The 20,983-nt window shown below is 44.6% G+C and overlaps 1 protein-coding gene across 4 annotated transcripts in view; it reads left to right on the top strand.

Annotated features, from left to right (window-relative positions):
* Positions 1–592: 592 nt before the first annotated feature.
* The window catches only part of CAPN6 (calpain 6), a 59,586-nt gene continuing 39,195 nt past the window's right edge, over positions 593–20,983 (top strand). The window contains exons 1-4 of one of the 4 annotated variants that reach the window (XM_059859003.1): positions 593–851; positions 1,104–1,251; positions 6,882–6,968; positions 7,722–7,962. In XM_059859003.1, the coding sequence (XP_059714986.1) occupies positions 7,762–7,962 (201 nt within the window). In that variant the 5' untranslated portion in view covers positions 593–851; positions 1,104–1,251; positions 6,882–6,968; positions 7,722–7,761. The remainder of the gene's footprint in view (positions 852–1,103; positions 1,252–6,881; positions 6,969–7,721; positions 7,963–20,983) is intronic. The other 3 variants (XM_059859006.1, XM_059859005.1, XM_059859007.1) reach the window with 3 other exon arrangements.

Consider the following 20,983-nt stretch of genomic DNA (forward strand, 5'->3'; position numbering starts at 1 on the left):
AACCTATTTGTAAACTTAGACCAGTTATGCTAAAATGAGGATTAAATGGAGGAAGAAAACTGGGGAGAATATATAAAACTATGGTACAGATGGAATTTTGTAATGCATTTTGAAATGGTGCTTGTTCAACACTGGGGCTACCTTTACTAAAATAAAAATAAAAGCCACATAATGGCAAAATAAAGGTGTCATAGTCCTCAAATCAGAAAAAATTCAAGTCAAATTAACCCAGATGTTTAGGATTTACCCAAGAGGAAATTGAGGCTGAGCAAAGTATGGAGAGAAGCTTGTTTTTCCAAAACCATTTTTTGTGGAGAATTTCTTTGTGTCCTGCATTTTATTTTGCTACAGCACTGAGAAATGTACTATTTTCTGTGTTCTAAACTTTGTTACCCCCATGAAGTGATACCAATTCCTTTACTAGGACAGGGAGAAAAGGATGAGTGCTGTGCAGCCTAATAAGGAATGTAACTTTTTTTTTTTTTTTCACGGTGCACATTAATCTGTTTTCCCTACAAAAAAAAAAAGAAAAAAAAATCCAAACAAACCCTGCAACTCTTGCCAAACAGCCTGGCCTTATCTCCTTCTTTAAGAGTTCATTCACAGTTCCAGCCACAGGCACAGCTGATGGTCTGTGTGTCAGGAGCGCATGAGCCTCTGCACTTTGGGTCAGCTCAGAACTTTCCTGGTGTCCCTGGGACATCCCTGGAAGAGTTATCCCAAAACACACCCCTCTGGAGATGTGATCGTGGTACAGCCCAGAGAATTCCACGTTAAGAAGCCGAGGGATCATTGTTTGCAGGAGCCACTTTGGAGTTCGAGGTGCCCCAGCAGCGTCTGACCCCAGCCAGGTGAGTGCCTGACGGGTGTTTACTGATTAACACCTTTGTCACCAGGAGTGAAAGCTCTGCGTGAACCCTACCGAGCCAACACAGGGAGAAAATGCTTTGGATTATTTGAGTTTGTTTAATAAGTAGTTATGTCAGAAAGTCACAGCTCTGTGCCAGCTCTGAGTCAAATTTATTGCAGGATTTCGTTACCAAAGCATGGGTGCTCTCCTTTCTTCTGGGATAACCAGTTCCACTCTACTCTTCTCTCTACAGGCATCCTTTACAGTTATTCCAAAGAAAGGGGCCAGACTGAGAAAGTGTGATTTGATCTCTGCTCATATAATTCCATTTGCCATCCTGTCTCTGATCTTCCATTATATTGTCAGTTCTCTCCGTGGATTCTTTCACTGTGAAATTCAAGGTTGTTTTTTTTTTTTTTACTTTATTTCATTGTTCTTGTGAATGAGAGATTTTTGTACTGTATCTTAAATAATTGATAAGTGGATATATAAAATAATGGAGTGGCCTGATAAGGAGTTACTGATTAATTTGCAATCTCTTTTTACCCTCTTTATTTGAACGAACTTTTATGAAAAGACAGAATGGAGAGGTACTGGAATTCTGAAGAAAGCTGTTCCTTTTCAGCAAAAAACCTTGGCTTGAATGAAATAAATGACAATGCTGTTTGCATTTTCTTCAGAGCTTTTTATAGATCACTTGACTGGATTGATGTTAATTGTAACAATTGCCGTCTACTGTACTAAATGACTTTTTAAAAAAAATCTAACTGGAATTGTACCTCTCTGATGTTAACTGAAAATGTGTCTGATTTTGAGGCTATACTGGAAGCCACTGAAGGACAAGGTTTCTTAAAACATGAGGACATCTGTGCACTTTGGAAAATCCTGAAAGGAGCCATGGGTTTTATCTCTGCTGCAGTGATCTTTAAGAATTTCAGGATTTTGTTGAAAGTTTCACCTGGAAGTCAGGTGGAGGCAAAAGTCTGCTCTGCTGCTAATGCCATTTCTTTTTAAATCCTTGCCCTTGCCTGAGGGGAGAGAGAGATCAGTAGAGTGTTCCATGGGCAGCTACTGGGGATAAACTCTCATGGGAAAGGCAAGGAGGGAAGAGGCGAAGTCCAGCCAGAGTTTATCCCCTCTGAGTGTGCTCTGCCAGGACTTTGAGTGGTTTTGACTATGAAATCAGCATTGTACTGCTGAACGATCACAGGTGTGTATTGACTTCACTCTGTTCTCAAGCTGAAAAGATCCCACACACCCCTGACCATCAGCCAGCCCCACAAATCTGGGGTGTTTCTGCTCATGCCAGGTGCAGCTGTTCCCCCTTGGGCACAGTCACCTGCAAGGGCAGCTTTCCTCAGCAGCTGTTTGCTTCTGTACTCCCATCCTGAAGGGTCAGAATGAGTTTCCACTTTATCTCACTGGGAACTGGTGAGATAGAGAGATGGAGAGAGAACAAGCTGTGAAAATCAGTGGCAGGTTCTTGGCAGAGCTCCTGCTCCACTCCTGGGCTTAGGAAAGTCAGGCTTGGTCCTGACCCAGCACCTACCTTCTGCAGTACAATCTGAATTCTGACTCCCAGCTGAAGTACCACACCACCTCTCCTGTCCCAGTGAGATGTGAAAGAAGAACCTGGTTAATAAGCACTGTGCTGTTGCAGTACAAGTGTTGTCATTAATTTTATTGTGGAAATACTTTGGTTTATAGCCTGTTGATTCTGCCAGGCCATGAAAGCAAACAGCTTGTGGGCTGTCCAGTTGCTCTCCCCCACATTCCTGCTCAGAAGTGATAGGATATGGGCTGAGATACTCCCAGATGAAAATATGTGGTTTTCTTTCTCGATTTTAAGTGTGGCAAAACTGCACAGCAGAGCAAGGTTGGCACGGTGCTGTTTCTGCAAGAAGGCAAATGCTTGTGTCTCCTTCCCATAGCTAATTCTTGAGCTGAGCTAACAGAGAAACCTTCTTTATATGCCTCTAAAAGTCCTGAGTTACAGAGGCTGTAAAATAGCCAAACTAACCTTATTTTGTTGGAAAATCTAAATAGTGGATGAAGGAAGGGCTAATGCTGCACAATCGTGGCATCCCCAGAGCACACAATAAACTTGGTGTTTCACCCAGTCAGGGAGAGCACTGCCATCCAAAACTACTGAGAACCCTGGATCACGGTCATTTATACTGGACAGGGTGCTATTAAATTATCCTGTGCAGCCAAATGTGATCAGCATTGAATATATTCTTACTAATGCAATTGCACATCCACACAACACAGATCTAACACTCTTTATACATTTTTATTGGCTTATGCAGAGGAAGAGAGGAGATCCAGTCCAGCATAAAGCCTCCCAGTTAATGTCTTGAGCTGTTTAAAGAATTTGAATGAGTAAATTTCTCCAGTAGCAGTGGGATAGCCAAGATCTTGAAACCACAGTGTTTATGAAGTGGAAGATTTTCAACTGCTTTAAGTTCCCCTGCACTTAATACAGATTTGCAAAGTCACTGTGTTGTAAGGACCTGTGATCACTCTGCACAGCAAGAAAGAGCAATAACCTTTTCCAGCTGGAGATCTGGAAGTTCCTTTCATTCGTTTTTTCAGAAAACCAGTTCAGAGTAATTTAAAGCTTTTGGCTGCAGGGCTGCTTTTTTGGAGGCATTCACTGGTTTGATTGTTCTGATGCAAACTGTGGAGACAGAGATGTTTGGGAAAATACAAAACTATGTTTGCAAACAGGGAGTCCCTGTTTTGCTCTCGTGGTTCAAACAGTGGCTTTGAGGTTTGGTGAGGAGTCAGTGTTGAAGGGGCAGAGCTTGGAGCTGGGAGGTTTTTGTGTGCTGTCAGGACAGGCACACAACTGCAGGTGCAAAAGAGAAACCTGAGAACCAGGTGTGGCTGTTAGTCCTGCTAAGGTGATAACTTGGACAATAATCTTCAAACTGGGTTCATACAATAACAGAATGCTTTGGGTTGGAAAGCTCATCTCATCCCACCACCCTGGGCAGGGATATCTTCCAGGCTGATCAAAGTCCCATCCAGCCTGGCCTTGAACACTTCCTGGGATGGGGAGCCCACAGCTTCTCTGGGCAACCTGTGCCAGTTCTCAGGAAAGAATTTCTTCCCGGTATCCTAATCTAAACCTCCTTTCTTTCAATTTAAAACCACTTCCCTTTGTCCTATCACTGCTGCCCATGTGAAAGGTTGTTCTCCCTCTTTTTTATAAACTCCCTTTAGGAACTGAAAGGCTGCTCTAAGGTTTCCCTGGAGCCTTCTCTTCTGCAGGCTGAGGTACCCCAGCTCTCTCAGCCTGGGAGGCTACCCCAGAGCAGGGAATATGCTGTGTGCATCATTTCTGGCATCCCTCCATGGCCTTCCCAGTCAGGGGCTCCTGAACCAGCAGGAATGTGGGCCTGAACTCAGGATTCTCAGGAGAAGCAGTTTCATTTTCAAAGTTTTGTCCAACTTTGGCCTTAAATCCTGCCTGGAAATGCACTTTGCTCTTTTAGTCCTGGTGCTGTGCACGGAAATTCCTTGGAGTCCTGCAGCTGGAACAGCAAAGTGGGGTGTGTGATAGAATTTTTGTGTTACAGCACATCAAGCCTCCTCCTTGCAGAGGAGTTTCATCTGGCACCGAGGGCCCTCTGCAGCTGCTTGGCCTCTGGGGCTGCAAGTGCTGGGTTTGGTTAGGAAAAGCCCAGCCCTGCTGTGCCTGAACCCCTTGGGCCAGGATGGGAGTGGGAGGGATGGCTGGGCTTAGCAGCTGCAGTAACTGCTCTGCCTGAGTTTTTATCCTGCATGTCACTTGGTCATGCAGAGTAACCAAAGTGGGATGAGAGCAGGTGAATTCTGTTCAGGTTTGTGTGTTTGTTGGATGAATTCAAGGATAAGGAGGGTGTAGTTCTCCCTCACACACCTGTCTGGACAGTCAGTGCTGTTTGTTGTTGATCTCCTGTGTAGCAGCTGGGGGAGAGAAAGGTTAAGACAGGGAAATGTGAGTGTAAAGAAACACTGTTGGGTAGTTTAACACTCGAAGCTTACCTTAATGCTCTGGTGAATACCTGGATTTCAAGTGAATGTCCCTTTAATTAATGGCTGCTGCTAAGGCCAGGAGCTGGTATTTGCCCAGGGCTGAATGTGATTTAGCTGTGCTCTGGCTGCCTCTAGCAGAGGAATCATCTCTGAGAATAAACTGTAAGTAAAACTGAGATTGTTCTGTGATCAGGCTGAAGAGGGGACTCTGCACCAGCTCCACTTCACTCTTCTGCTGAATCCCTTTTCTTAATCAAAATGGGAAACTGTCTGGAAAAACAGAGGGGCAGAGAAAGACTTAAAAGCTGTGAGGTTGAAAGCTCAGTGACATGAGACCTCCTGTATTTCTGCTGATACCCCGGGGACTGGGTGGTCTGGAGAGCTCTTCAGCATTTTTTCCCCCTTCTTTTCTCCTCTGTCCCTCCCCTGCAGTGGTCCCTTCTCTCTGCTGAACGACAGTGGCTCTGGGCTGGGGTGCAGTATTTTTAGCACTGTGTTTCTTAGTCCACTGTGCACAGCTGATCTGTATCACATGGCAGAGCAGGGAGCCCTGGCAGAGCAGCTGCCAAGCCCTGCAGTGTTTCCTCAGCACTGCAAGGTTGGAGTGCCAGCTGAGCCAGGGTAAAGCTGTGGGTGTGGAGCAGGGGATGCTCTGCTGTCCCATGCCCCAGCTGGAGGAAGGAGTGTGCTTCTTGGTTTGGGGGCTTCAGTCATCAACTGAGGGTCAACAACTGGGAGCTGCTTCAAAAATAAACCTTGGAATGGGAGCCAGGTCTGCCTCAGGCCATGTCCTGGTAGGTGAACACTCCAGGAGAGATGGGCTCAGCTGTGCTTCTCCATCCTCAGCACTCAAACCACCAGGCTGTTGTACAGAAACTGCACTGACATTCTTGATGGAGAGCTTTCCAAGAAGAAAGAGATCTCTTTATTGAGTTTAAAATGGGCAGCTCTGGGTTCCTGTGAAAGTGGGTTCCTCCAGATGGTGATGGGACTTCATTTCAGTGCCTCCTGGGTAGAGGTGAAACATTCAGCAGCCAGGAGAAGCCTCCTCCTTGTTGGTGTTTCCCTTGCTGTGCACTGCCTGTGCAGCCCAGGGCGAGGCAGGCAGTGCTTTGTCACCACCTTCTGTGCATTGCCAGAACATTCCAGCTGTTGTGGAATGGAGTGTTAATCCTGGAAGGACTCACGTTCCTGTCTGGCAAACAGGTGGGGAGAAAGGGCAGGGGAATGAGGTCATGAAAGACCTGTCTCAATGAATTAGGCAGTGACAGAAACCTCATCACCCAGGGGCTATTTTAAAAACAAATAGACCCGGTTTAGAATGTTAGATAGCTCATGGGGAATTTTTAATGATCAACAATGCCAGTTATCATGAAATAATCTATATCCCACCCAAATTAGTCAGACTATTTTGGTGTGGTCCCTGAGGTACCTCTGTAAAACTGACAAGTTGTTCTACACTTGAATTTGTGGGGGAAGCTAATCTATTTGCCTGGTCTTGGGAGGCCACCTGCCAAGTGAGAGGCCTTGAGACTTTTTTTTGAGGGAGATAAGGAAGCAGAAAGCAATAGAATCACAAAATGGCTTTGATGTGGAGGGATCCTAGAGCCCATCCAGTTCCACCCCCTGCCTTGGGCAGGGACACCTTCCACTGTCCCAGGTTGCTCCAAGCTCCATCCAGCCTGGCCTGGGACACCTCCAGGGATGGGGCATCCACAAACAGCTTTCACTCACAAGAACAAAGACCACGAGAAATTTGACATTTCCAAGTGTTCCTCATTACTCTTCTGTATTTCTCTCACTGTGCTCACTTGCACACCTGCAAAAGCTTGGTTTAGTTTCCTGCAGATTTTTGGAATCTCATCCAGTTTGTGCTGCAGGTGGCTCAAGGAGCACCAGCTGAGCTCCCTGCAGCTGGACACAGTGGGTGGCTGCCAGGTCCATGTGGTGCCATGCTCCAGAGCAGGATGTTGGTTAATTCAGCCTGCATTTGTCTTTATTGCTGTAGGCAAGGAAGGGGAGATACATCTCTAATTCCAACCTGTATCCAGAAGGAAGAGGGAAGGAACTGACACACAGGACCTTTCCAAGCAGGGTAAGTTCAGATGCTCTCACCACTCTCTCTCTCGAAGCAGAGGTAGCATCCCTCATGTCCTCCAAATTTCAAACTATCCTGAGTGATTTCTGTAATTGATTCCTCATTTGTAAAATGTTTTAAAGCAATTTATTTGAGCTCTGTGGGTGCGACCATAAAACTGCCAAGTTTGATAATCAGGATTCTGGGAATTATGGGTTGGAACACATTGTTTGGGTTTTTTGCTGTTGTTGTGCTTTTTAAAGATACTTTTAGTTCTCATCAATTATTTGCAAATATTTTCTCCTTCTGGGAATTTAGTTCCCTGAAATGTAACATAAAGTTCAAAGACAATAGTAGAAGCCAAAGTATTGTCACTTAAATTAAGATGGAGAAATGTAGAAATCTGGTTTTGGTTTTTTTAGGCATGAAATTTGGAGTAGATAATTCAAGCTGTAGTGTCCAGAAGAAGAATGTAGGACAGAAAGATGGCCCAGTCCTTCACACATGGTGCAGACTGAGAGCCAAGCCTCACTCTGCTACCTTTCCAATCAATTAGACAAAGCAAAATGTTGGGTTTGTGCCTGGCCTGGGCTCTTTCCTGATAAGAATTCTGTTCAGACAAAAATATGATTCTTATCTATAAGATCTTCTTGGGTTTATACTTTCCTAGTCTTTAACATAGTCTAATTTATAATCTGGGGAGTTTTCTTGTTTTATTTTAACTAAATCAGTGATCTCATTTAGAACAAGTTACATGCTCTCTTGTTCAAGACCAGGGAGTGGTGTCAGCTATGGACTTTGAAGAGCCTTCATGGTTTGTCCAATGTTGATCTTATCTAGACAGAAGATGTCCTCATCCGTGCAGCTCTTCCGAGATCAGAGGTACCAGGAGCTGAAGGGGCAGTGCCTCCAGCAGGGGATCCTCTTTGAGGACCCTGAGTTTCCAGCCTCGGATGAATCCCTGTACTACGACTCAGCAGCACAAGGGAAAGTGGAATGGAAGCGGCCAAAGGTAACGGGTGGATGTGTTTGCACTCCTGCTGGCTCCTCCAGCAGAGACACTTCCACCAAGAGGTGTCTGAGCAAAGCTTTGTTCTGTTCTGAATTGCCACCCTCTCCCTCAGCTGTTTCAGTTTGGGTCTGGTGAAGCCTTAGCAGCAAGTTCTACCCAGAGAGAGTGGAGAGTTCTCCTTTATTGGTTGATGCCAGCTCTGATCTCTGCATGGCTGTGCTGAATTCACAGTGGATTTTGTCTCTGACTTCTGTAGAACCTCAATTACCCACCAGTGATTTTCTGTGCCAAATGAACAAGCTATTATCTGTAATGCTTGTGTCTATTTGCCACTTTTACTGGCATCTTAACAGGAAAACAAATATGTGGTTTGCTTTGAATTGTAACTAATGTAGTAGGCATTTCAAATCATTAATACCACCTACAGCCATGGCCTGTTAGTTGGTTTGCTCTGAGGTTTTATGCTTCACATGTATTTTTAAATCAGTTCACAGCCATAAGCAAACCATTCAGAAGAGCACAAACCCATCCCCAGTCTGGCTTTCCATCAGTGTCATCTGTTCTCTTACTTTGACAAGTGTAATGGAGAGGGCAGTGGAAGCCTCCAGCCAGATGCATGCAGTATTTTTGCCCTTAAGCGTGATGAATCACTCCTTTACTTCACCCAGGCCCACTTTTGGGATTGGAGTTAATCATCTGGAAGCACAGACTTGGGTGTCTTTCCTTAGAAAACACGATGCCAATGTGATCTCCTTCATAAGCAGCTGGTGCTGATCTGTGTCCTCTGTGACAGGGGACAGCAGATGAGGCTGAGCAAGGCTGGACTCTTGGCCAGGATGGCCTGAGGCTGCTTCTCTTTTTTGCTTCTCTTCTTCTTTCCTGGTGGTGCTCATTCCTCACAGCAGCTTCTCTACTGGAATTTTAGTCAGCAGTCCAAGGGTTGCTTTCCTGCTTCTCATTTCAGTTTTCTAAGTAAGACATGAGACTGAAGAATGAGGAGAAGTAATTTGGGAAAGAAAAAGAAGACATTCCAAAGTCTGTGGGTTTATTTTTATTTCTGAGCACCTTCCTGTTTATTGGAGCCTTTCATCCCCTCCTAGAAGAGGAAATACTGTGCAACCATTCACAGTGAGGTCAGGAAGAGTGTTTGTTCTTCATAAAAGATGTGAAGCAAGAGCTAAACTCTAGCCAGGGATGCCATTTTGGGCCATTCTTGTGTGTATGAGATTGTTCAAGGTGGTTGTCAGTGGTTTGAAGTCTAATTGTAGGTCAGTGGTTAGCTTTGCATTTAATTATTACCCATTAAACATGATTTTAATGTAGGAAACCTCACATATTAATTAATGTTCTATTAACATCAATTTTATTTTATTTATCCTAAAACGAAGCACAGATTGACCTGGCCCTCCTGAGATGTTGAACCATATCCCACCAGTCCCTGGCCTCTGCCAACCAGAAGTTCAGAGGGTGAATTCTGGTGTGGATGCCAACAACACAGAACCATAGAATCTTTCAGGTTGAAAAAGCCTTCTAAGATCATTGAATCCAACACTTACCCTGACACCACTGAGCCCATTACTAAGCTATGTCCCTAAAAAACCACTTCCAGTAGCAGTCAGTTCCAGTGCTTGACAACCCTTTTGGTAAAGAAATTCCTCCTTGTATCTAATCTAAACCTCTCCTGGTGTGTGAATCCTTTGCTGGTGTTTCAGAACGTTGGGCTTTGCTAATACCCCAGTTCCTCTGGGATAAACCTGGGAAATAACTGAGCTGAGCACGCCCATTTCAAAGGTGCAGCATCTCCCAGAGCCCTTCAGCTCATGCAGGAAGCCTCCTGGGGAGATCCTCTGTGGAGAAAACCTGCTGGTTTGTTGGAAAAAGAGTAAGAAACATTGCCTCTGGTTAGTGGGCATTCTTTCTGCCCACTGATATTAGCATCATCCTGCTATTTTCCTGTGATTTCTCTGGAGTTTCCCCCCTCTGCCAGGCTGAAGTGGGGCTGGGGGCAGCTGTGTCCTGCCAAGAGGGGATGTCCTTGGCCACCTGTCCTGGTTAACACTGCCTGTGTGTGGTGGTCCTGCTCAGCATGGGCTGAAATACCCAGGAATTCCTGTCACTGCTGAATGGATGCTTTGTCTTATTTTTAACTAAACCTCGGGTTTGTGTGAACTTTTTCACTGACCCTGCAGAAAGGCTGGAATCTCAAGGACATCTTTGTCAGTGTTAAACAAACAGCAGTGATCCCCCAAGCAGGGCAGGCAGGCATGTGAGGAAAGAGTGGGTAAGCTTGCTTCAGAGACAAACAATGTTCTTTAGTTATTCACAAAGGAAAATCGTCTGATCCTACAGAATGAGACCTTTATCATGTGCTTTCCTGGTTTCCCCGCTTGACCCTGTGTTTTCTAAGCCCTGATTCTGCTTTCATCTGCATCTTCTCTTTATGAGAGGGCTGTGATTGCACCCTGATGTTCTGGGAAGACAGAGCTGGTCTGTGTCCAGGAGAAGAGCACAGAAAGGCACCGTGAGACAGGGCTGCTGATCTGCTTCCCCAGAAACCCCTCCTGTGTCCCAGCCCACTGAGGGACACTGCTCTGTTTGATTAAATTCCCATTCACTCCAAAGGTCAGCTACCTGGCTGAAGGTGGGGAGTTGCATCTGCACAGCCCAGTGCCCTTCCTCCTGGAAGCACTGTGTGCCATGGGCCCCATTCTCCACCCTTCTCACCACTTTTCCAGCCTTTTCAGGGGTGGTTATCACCCTGCTAGTGAAAAGTCCAGGAAATAAGGCAGAACTGTTGTCCTGGAATGATACACTGATAAGAATAGATGGAACAAGTGTCTCCCCACTTCCCAAATTGGGATGTGTGGGGTGAGAGGTTGGTGATTTATCCAGGGCTGAGGTGCCAGAGAATTCAGGGGGCTCTGACTTCTGCACCTTCACGTGTTTACTGGAGTCAGCACCAGCTTTTGTTTGCTTCTAACTGGTGGAAAATGATCCATTGTCTCAGGAGCTGAAACATCTTCATTTTTACAAGTGTAATTGAAACCCTCAACCCTCCCCTACCTTGTTACCTATTTAAGATTTTGCTCTCATTTGGAAGGCAGAGGAAGCTTGGGGCAAATCCCTGTGTGGGCACTTAGTCTGGGTGAGCTTTAGAGATTTTACATTAATGTTCTTTATTCCACAGTGACAGGATTTGTGGTCTCAGTGTCCTCCAGAATAACCAACAGTAATCTAGTTGTCATCAATTTCAGGGAATGAGGGTCATGAAAGATTTGGCTGTCAGGTTAAATGTCCCTCAGATGTAATGCTCTTCATCATTTAACTCCTGTCTGCTCTGTAGCTGTGTCACTGCAGTCTGACCCTCTTTTCCAGTTTGAACAAGACCAGAGACATCTGCTTATGTTTGGGACTTGTGTGGAGCCCAGTGGTGCCTGCAGGAGAGGGAGGTGTCCTGGCACTGTGTCAGGCTTTGAGCAGTTGCATGACCACTGCAAAAGCAGTTTTGGGGCGTGGAGAGGAGTGACAGCTCCTCACATCCTGGGATATCTGCCAGGATGGGGCCTGGGGGGAATCCAGAGCTGCAGGGGAGTGGATATTAAAGGGGAATGCCATCAGCTGGCAAGGCAGTGCTGTGCACTCCTCTCAGAGCAGCTGCACTGCTGCCTCCTGTGTGACAAAGTGATGGGCTTGTAACAGCACCTGTGAACAGTGACACTTACCTGGTCTGCCAGATCCCCCCTCTGTGCCCCAGCTCCCTTCTGGAGTGTGGCTGGTGGTTAAATGATCACTTTTTCACATCTGAATGGGCCTTTTTAATTCCTTCAGCCCCTTTTTTTTTCCAGTTAAAAATACGGAGCAGCAGCAATCATCTTGCTTAATTAGAATAGGGGTCCCTCCTACCTCTCCTCCTCACCCCTAAAGATCTGCATGATATAATTATTCTTTTCTGAAAAAAATACTTATTCTACAAAGGCTACATGCACTGAAACAGCTGAAGTTTAGGCTTCTGTTTCCCTGCCTATCCCAGAATTGTCCACATTTCTCTCCTCTTGGTGGTTATTGACTCTTGTTCCAGTGCAGGTAAACAGAAGCTGCAAAGCTCTGTGAGCTGACATTCGTGTTTGCACTGGAAATAATGGCACATGTGGCATCTGGGAGGTGAGGAAATGTGTTTCAGATGGTGCTGAGCTTCTGCTGAGCTTTGAGGGAGCTCACAAATCCTTTCATGTGCCTCAAGCACAGCTGGGGACACAAAGGTGGTTTCAGGCTGGGTGAGCCATTGTCTTGTGGTTTGCTTGTTTGCTGGGCTTCTCTGGGACCTGTTCTGCACTCAGCTTTGCACTAAGATGAAATCAATCCTGAACTGGCTTCTTTTGCTTGTCACATCCTGGATCTCAACACCATGGATGCTGTCCTCACAGACAGTCCAGCGTCCCTCAGTGGGTGACTTTCAGACATTCACTCCATGGCTGCAGCTGTCCAGGGCTACTGGAGGATTTTAGGACTTCCTAGATGACACTGGTGATCCTTTCAACAGGCACTTTGTGTGCTGTAATTAGTTGTGAGTGCAGGGAGGCTGTTTGCCATTGCTGCAAATAGTTTGGCTTGCCATTAAAAGCAGATTTAGCTCACGATCTTCAGCTCATTATCTGTGGAAAAGTTTAAAGTCAGATATTTCTTTGTTAACTGCATGTGTGTGTGTATATAAAGAGAATGATTGCAGTGCACCTTAATTTTTATAGAAGGGCTTAAGCCTTGCAGACTCAAAAGTGGTATAAAAGGTCATAGGCAAAGTAGGCTCTGACCCAAGTTTAAACTCTTCATCTTAAGGAATAGGAAAGCTATTAAGAGCTAAGCTCTGGGAAGCAGTCTGCCCTGGAAGATAATCACAGATTGATAGGGAGGTTTCTGGACACATTAATCATGGGTTTTAGGTTAAAATTGTGGAGGCAGGGACCATGGAGTCCTTCAGATATGGTGCAGTCCTCTGTTAGTGTAGAGGGGTGGGTGAGGGACAACAACAGGCAGATGGGAAACCACTGGAAAATAATTCCTGAATGATGGTGGAGCATCTTTTCTTTCCTCACTGAGGACAAACCATGTACCCCAAAGCTCCTGCAAACGGAGTCTGGCCCTGCTGCAGTTTGAGGGGAGCTCCTCCAGCACCCTGGGTGCCCGGAGCTGAGCTGCAGCCATCTGTCCCTGCCGTGCAGGTGTCGATCTGCAGAGCGGGAGGAGCTGCTTGCCAAGGGCTGGCGATGGCAGGAAGGACAGACAGGCGGCTCCCGGGGAGGAAGGCGTTAACCCCATCCATCCCAGCTGCGGGAGCCGCGAGGTTGGCACGGCTCCCGAGGATGCAAGTGGCAGCACAAAAGCATCCTCTTCGCACCCGTTGCCCTGGCAACTGCACATTCAAAGGGCGGGATTGGCAGCGGGATCCTGCAGGAGATGATGCGGTTGCAATTAAGTCGAATTGTCTTCACGTTGTTAGAATTAATTTTGAGCTGGGAGGGAAGGGGAGGGGTGCTGGGTGCGCGTTGGGGGTAGGACAATGAGCTGCCACCCCTCTGAGGTGCCGGCGTGGGCAGGGCTTCATGGTGCTCTGGGCTTCTTTAAGGGTAAATTAGTGCTGGCACTTGGCTTCTGAACCTTGGGGATTTTTGTTGGAGCGACTAAAAATCAGCCTCGGGAGCTTCATTTGTTTAACGAGGGTGGATTTGGTGGAGTGAGTGATCTTCTGTGCAGCTACTGCTGTTCTTGCATCCTGGTGATCCACAGGCTGGAAATGCAGGGATTACCAAGATCCCAGGGAATTGGGCTCCTGGGAGGGGTGTCCAAAAGTGGAGGGCAAGGTCTTTCAAATCCAGGTCAAAACAAGTCTTATCCTTCCTGTATGGCTGCAGTTCTGGATCAGCTGGGTTCAGAATCTTCTTTCTTGTTTTATTTGGTGAAATCTGTTGATTTGGATCATTTTCAGCAGCAGCTGGAAATGTAGTTCATTTTCAAGAGAAGTGTGGCCACCTGGTTTTGCCCTGGAGTGATGAGACAGAGGAGGTCAATTGTGATTTGGTGCATGAGATACATGGGAATTCACTGAAATTCAAAACTTTCTGAAGCACTTAGCAGCCAGGATTTTGAAATATAAATGTAATTTAAATAAGAGTTCTAATAACTCCAATGCATATAGGATGCACTGATCTACAGAGATCAAAAAAGCAGCTGGAATCCCTTGGAACTAGAATTCTCATTTTACCAACCAAGAATGGAAGTTCTCATAGAGCACATCATGACAGAATAACATTGTCATTATTTGTGCTACCCTAATACAATCCTGTAATCATTTTGAAGTTAAGAACAGTCCCAGCTGTTCCAAGGAATTGATCTTTTTGAGGAGCACATACATCTTGTAAGAATGAAAGAGAGAAATAGTGTTTTTTTTTGTGGGGGGAAAATACTGGATTAAAATACTTTTTGGTTTTAAATTTAATGTTGCAACTTTTCCCCAAATGTGCTAATAAAGCTGAACTATTTATTGGAATTTTTTTCTTGGAGTCAAGGAAACATTTTTCAGCCCTGAAGGGCTTTCCCTTGCTGGTGATTTAAGGTACTTAGAACAGCATGTTCTGATGGTGTCCAGCCAAACAATTCACTGAAAACATTGTGGGCTGTGTTTTATTTTTTCCCTTCTCCTATTATTATATTCTCCTAAGGTTTTGAGGTTGGGTTGTTTTATTTTTTTTCACTGAACATGTTCTGAAGAGAAAATGTGGCACCTACTAGCACCCTGGCAAGTGAAGGTAGGGAGCTCCAGGCAGCTGAGAAATAGCAAAGGTGTATTTTTTTTTGGGAGTGTGTTTGTGTGTTTCACAACTGGGAGGTTCATTTGGGATTTTTTTTTTCATAGCTGGATGGAAAAGGAAGAACGAAACAGGAGAATTTTAGTTACATCAGGCATGTAAAATGTGCTTGACAGCTCACAATACCTGACAGCAGCCTCCTGAGGAACCAGGAAGACTCCAAAGGAGTCTCCTGTGTTGCAGGCTGATATTATTATTAATGTGTTTGTTAGCTAAGTTTTTCTGGAGCCAGCCTGCAGTGCAAAGGGAAGGGCCTCATTGCTACAGCAGAAGAGCTGCCACAAAATATACCTTGTTGAATATAGTGAAAATACTTCATTGTCAGTTGAGGAAATGTTATGTTGATCCCAGGAAAAGGGAATTGGAGGGCTGAAATGCCCACACCATGGCCACGTGACACTGATCCTTTCTCTGTGGCTATGACATCTCTGCTGCAAGCCCTGCCTCAGCTTCTGCAGGTGTTCTGCTGTCACCAGACAAACTGGAAAATGTGTGTTGACTTTGTCTGCAGGTTTGGCCTGTCATTATTCTAAAGTAACCTTTGTCACCAAAGCCTCAAAGTAATAATTAACAGGCTTGTCTCTGGAAATCTGACGGGCATTGGACCTTGAGAAAATCCTGTTAACAGCAAATATTTCATATTGGATTGCAATTGCTAAAGAGAATTTTAAATTGAAGAATATAAACTTCACATACAATTAGCAATTTCACAATGTAACCCCCCAGCAAGCTGAAATCTGGATTCATTTGCAACAGCATTTCTGTCTGTGAGGAGACCAACCCAATTTCTAACATGAAAATGAAGCCTGTGAGGGCATGAACCCAGAGCAGGCAGGCAGGGATGTGTTTAAATGGATAAATGCACATGGATATGTAGACATGAATGGGGCAGGGGTTTGGGAAGCAGGATGCTGAAGGGTGAAGCAGTGCTTTGGACTTGCTTTGCCACCCCAGGGCAAATCTGAGGCATTTGGAAGGCAGGCAGAGCCCCAGAATCTGTGCTGTACAATTTCAATGGTGGTAGCTTTATAAGGGAAATGCAATTCTTTTTTTGTACTAAGAGTAGTGATGGGAAAGAGGATGGGTCCAAAGAGAAGTGACTGGGCTGAGCAGCCACCAGACACAAAGGGTTGTTCCAGATGTGTTGTTAGGCACTTTCTTTCCCAGCTGTTTGGGTCCTGGAGGCAGGAGTGGAGCAGAGCTGTGGGTGGTGCCCCAGGACTCCTCTCACACAGCCAAACAAACAGGGAGGGATCTCTTAAATCCCTGAGTCCCTGCCAGCAGCTATTGCTGGCAGGGGCTGGGATTCCTCTCCTGGGGGTCATGTCCAGCTGTGTGAGCCTTGTCCAGGTCCCATTCCCCAGGCCAGGGTCTGCAGGACACATCCAGGCTGAGGTTGATCATACAGGGATAAAATGTTTCTAAAAATCATGGTATATTCAGGGGAGTTAGAAAGAAAGTCAGGCTTAGTAAGCCCTGGGAAATGTTAGGCCTTGTGTTTGCTGGATCATGTGAAACTGCACCTGTGTACCAGTGTATGATAAATGATATAATTGTTAATGTGATGATTGCTCAGTAATTAGGTATAATTGCTGTTTAATAGTAAGAAGAATCATGAGAAACTATGTTCAAGGGTTTGAGGGGGATCATGAGAAACCCATGCTTGGATGGAATCAATGTATACAATAGAACAATGTAAGTTTAATAATGAATGTGTAATTTATATAATATAGAAAATAAAAACATGTTCATCCCAAACCCATGGCAGAGTCAGATTTGGGTCTGTGCACCCCTGACACCCAGAGCTCTTCAATAAAAGCTCCTGCCTGTAATCATTCTGTGATTATGTGTTCCTGAATGCTAACGAGGTGAGTGCAGTGTGCTGTGCCTCTAGACCACAAACCCTGAGAACCTGATAAAATTCCATTTCTGTGCCTGTGAAGGTCCACCAGGGACAGGATCAGGAATTCCACACTGTTCTAGGGTTTTGTCTCTCCTCACCTTTCTGCAGCAGGCTGGTGATGCCCAGCTCTGGCAGAGTGCTTCACCCCAAAGAGATCTTGTGTGTTAATTTGAAAAATGAAAATACGGGAGCACACAGTGCTCCAGAACTTGGGAGGGCCTCACTTTTTCTGAGATGAGTGTTTAATTTAAGAAGCTCTACTGAGACTGAAACAGATACTGCTTTGTTCTCTTGGGGATGTTATTTTAAGAAAGTGTCCTTTTCTAAACAATAGAAACTTAGAAACATAGTTTAATTCACTTTTAGTCCCACCAGTGATTTATGCTGGTACACCTCAATATTCATATCAGGGTTTTTGGTCCCTGGCTCTTTCCAAAGCTTTGAGAATCTCATGTGTTCTGTTTGTCACCTTGTCTGTCCCCCAACAGGCTGAGTATGGGAGGCATCATGAAAACATTGTTTGGCATGTTTCCATCTTGGTTTCTGCCTGGATAAAACATTCCTCCCATAATATTCTGTCCTTAATGTTTCCATCTGGGGAAGTTGTGACATGTTTCTCTCTGGAATTGCCAAAATGTTCCCAGAATTGAGCTGTTGCTCACCCTTATTCTACGAATTCCATAATTTTATTTTCATTTTGCCTGGAAAATCTTGTTAAGATGGGACTTGCCCAGAAGAAGAGCTGAGCAAGGCACCATAAAGCCTGGAGGTCTGAGCTCTGCAGTGCAGTCTGGTGACTGAGTGGATCCCATATGACTCAGTTGGATGGCCCAATCCCACTCCTGATGTCACGTCACAAAATTCTTTGGTTTTAGTTGTGCCCTTTGGTGCTGGCTGCATCCTGACAGGAAGCCAAAACCCCTCAGTGGCCACCCTTTATTTCCATAGGATGGAGTGGCAATTTTGGAAAGTGGCAGCTTGCTCAGTGGGATTATTCACCCAAGTCTTCCAGGACTATAATTAAAGGCAAACATTTGTAAATGACATGCATGCTTGCCAAGCAGACAGCTCTCCAGATGCCAGTATTCTGTTATCTTCTCTCTTGGCACTTTTTCCAGTTTGTATTTCCCTCCCTCAGATTGGATGAAGGCTTTCTTATGTTGTTGTGGTTGTTTCCTCTAAAGAAAAAAAATGTTAAACGACCTCAATGTCATTTCTAGAGCACAAACAGTACAACTCTAAGGCTCTGAATGTTTCTTTAAAGTTTAAAATGTCAGGTTTCATTTAGTTGGTTCAGTTGTCATTAGATGAAAATTGGTTTCTCAAACAGTTTCTGTTTGTCCCGAGGCAATGTGGTGATGGCAAGAATGACATGGTAAAATTTATTTTGAGACTGTGAAACAAAAAGCCTGAGGATCATATCCCCAGCTAGCATAAGTCTTCTTACAGTAATTGGTAGTTCATTGATTTAGTCTTCCAAAAGAATTAAATGTCTGACTTCTCTGAAGCAAAAATTACAGCCTAAACATGCCAGTTGCAGAGGAAATGGAGGTATTGTTCTGTCAACACTCTTCAGCAAGAGTGGAAAGCATCCACATCCAAAAAATGCTTTCTGTGTGAAGAGCTTCATGCTTTTGTCATATTATTTCCATATTTAAAAGGGTATTTGGGATGAGCTGGAATCTGAGGTTTAGTAAGCCATTCTGCCTTCGATTTGCAGAGGAATTTGTTTGAATTTCATGCTGTGTTCCTGTGATCCAATTGTATGTTTCCTTCAAGATTAATTCTATTTAAATACTAAATAAATATGTGTGTTTTCTTGGCTAAAAAGAAGCTTTTTAAAATCCTTCACAGCTGAAAGAACCTCTTAGAACTGCTTTCTTGCCTGTATGTGGCAATGTTTTTAACTTAATCACAAAGGCTCAGACATTTTGAATTTGCATTTTTTTTTCCAGCTTTCAGGAAATAAATTGTTGTTCCTCAGGATAAATACACTTTTTGTTAAGAGCAAGTGTTATCTTACAATTATCTCACAATTATTCAGTTCTTGCACTGAGTTTTGGCCAGCATTGGAGGTGGCAGAGGCCACCTTGAGCTCCTCATGTGCCCCAGGAAATGGAATCTGTGTCTGGAGCTGTCCAGGAGCCATCTGGGCACTCCTGCTCCAGGTGACCCTTCCTGAGCCTGGGAGGTGCAAAGTGGCTCCCCAATAATAAACAGTGGTCAATAATCAGTGTATGTGCTGTAGAAAGCACATTGAGGTCTGATTTTTGTCTGGAGACAGCACTTTCTAGTCTGATATAGTGAATAATTATCAAAATAGGGTCTTTTTTTTTTCCTAAGACTGTACTAAATCTTCAGTCCTGTGATGGTGAGTAAAAAATTAAATCTCATTTAGCAGTGATCCACCTGTGGGCTGAGCTTTGGTGTGCACGTTTGGAATTTTATTGCTGCTGCAAGTTTACCACAGGAGCTTTAAGGAAGCACTTGTGGGACTGATAAAAGACAAAGAATCAGGAATTTTCTCTCCCTGGGTCAGTAGGATAACTATAGATAATGGATTTTTGTGCAGAGCTGCATTTGCTGTGCATGACCACTGCTATCTGTTTCCTCCTCCCTTCAGATAAGGGCATTGGACATCTGATTTTCCTCCCTAAATGGAGATGTGAATGCAGCACCTCATCCTCTGGCTTCTCCTCCCTCCTCCCCGACTCTCTGACTCTGCTCTCCACAAACAAAACTCCTCAGGAGTGACAGCTGCCTAAAAGCTGCTTTTCACATTTGGGCCCATGACCTAACTGGTCAAACAGCTGGTGTCTGCTCTGTGAGAGGAATAACTCCAATTCAGTCCAAACATTTCAGATGTAATCCAACCATGGCATTTCTCCTTCCTGGTCTTAATGGGCACATTTATTCCCCTAAAATGCTGAATGTCTCGTGAACCAAACCAAAGCTGTATCTGCCTGGGGACAGAGGTGGATTGAGGGGACTTGCAAGCCCCTCGGTTTAGCTGAAGTGGGGATGATTTGCAGCTGAGAATCTGCCCTGCAGCTCTGCATTTGGGTGGAATGCAAACTGCAGACCCTGAGGGGGAGGGTGTGCTTGGAAGACACAGGGACACCAGGTTCAGCTACTTGTGCAGACATTCCAAAATCTGCAAAAAATTAAAAACCAACATCGCTCCCACTGAACATAATGGCTGAACTGTAAATACTTCTGTTGTAAGACAAGGGAAAAGCAACACTGACAAACCTCAGCATTATTAGAAACAGGCCCTTCTGCTGTCTTTTGAGAGTTAAGAAATGTTTCCTTAGATTTTTCACTGACTTCACTTTAGCTGTTAGTCCCTGATTAAATAAAGATGATGAAGTTCTCCCAGCAATTCCTAGATATTCGTAGAGAATCTTCATCTTTAGAGGAAATTTTGTGCTGCTTTGAACACACAACAGGAACTGGAGGTCTGGATCTCTTTTGTTTTACCCAGGATCTGGTTTCAAATCCATCATTCCAAATCAAATACTTTGTGTTCTCTGGGAAGTGCTGTGAGGTTGGGTACTGTGAATGTTCCTAGGGCTGCCAGTAGTCATTGCTAAAGATAGGAGGGAGATTATTGGGATTCCAAAGATTTCTAAGCTGGTAAATCAGGAGGGTAATTTGTCAGTGATGGCACTGATGTTAGTGTTTAACAGAGAAATTTGTCTGAAATGAAGTGGTGAATTCAACTCAGTGTATTTATATCACATTGGGAAAGATCAAAAATTAGCTCAGGCAGTGAAAGAGCAATGGAAAGAAATAGCATGATATAAATAAGGAAAAAAGCTTCTTATTCTGTCTTTGCAAGCAAGAAGTCTCTTAAATGTCTGAACAATTTAATCACAAAGATGAAACTCACTGTGCTTCCACTGGGATAAAATCATGACCAAGTAAATATTCTGACTACACCCTGCCAGGCTGAGTCCTCCCAGGCAGCCAGAGGCTCTTGTCCATGGATCTGTCTGGCTGAACCTGCTCTAGTCTTTGTTTTGGGTTGAAGCAGAAGAGAATCCAAAATTAATGATCATTAATGGTGCTAGGAAACATTGAATATCCAGACAGTGGTAGAGCTCCACATTTTCACAAGTCCTTAAGTGATTAAAGCATCCAGGCTCTTCTGGCTTTTCAATGGTTTGGGTGTTTAAGTTGCACAATAATAATATCCAAAGTGACATGCAGAGTTTGTAAAAACATTAAAGCACATTCAGACTGGTTTATCCTGGAA

The sequence above is a fragment of the Haemorhous mexicanus genome, chromosome 14 (genome assembly GCF_027477595.1).
Source record: "Haemorhous mexicanus isolate bHaeMex1 chromosome 14, bHaeMex1.pri, whole genome shotgun sequence".
Taxonomy (NCBI): domain Eukaryota; kingdom Metazoa; phylum Chordata; class Aves; order Passeriformes; family Fringillidae; genus Haemorhous; species Haemorhous mexicanus.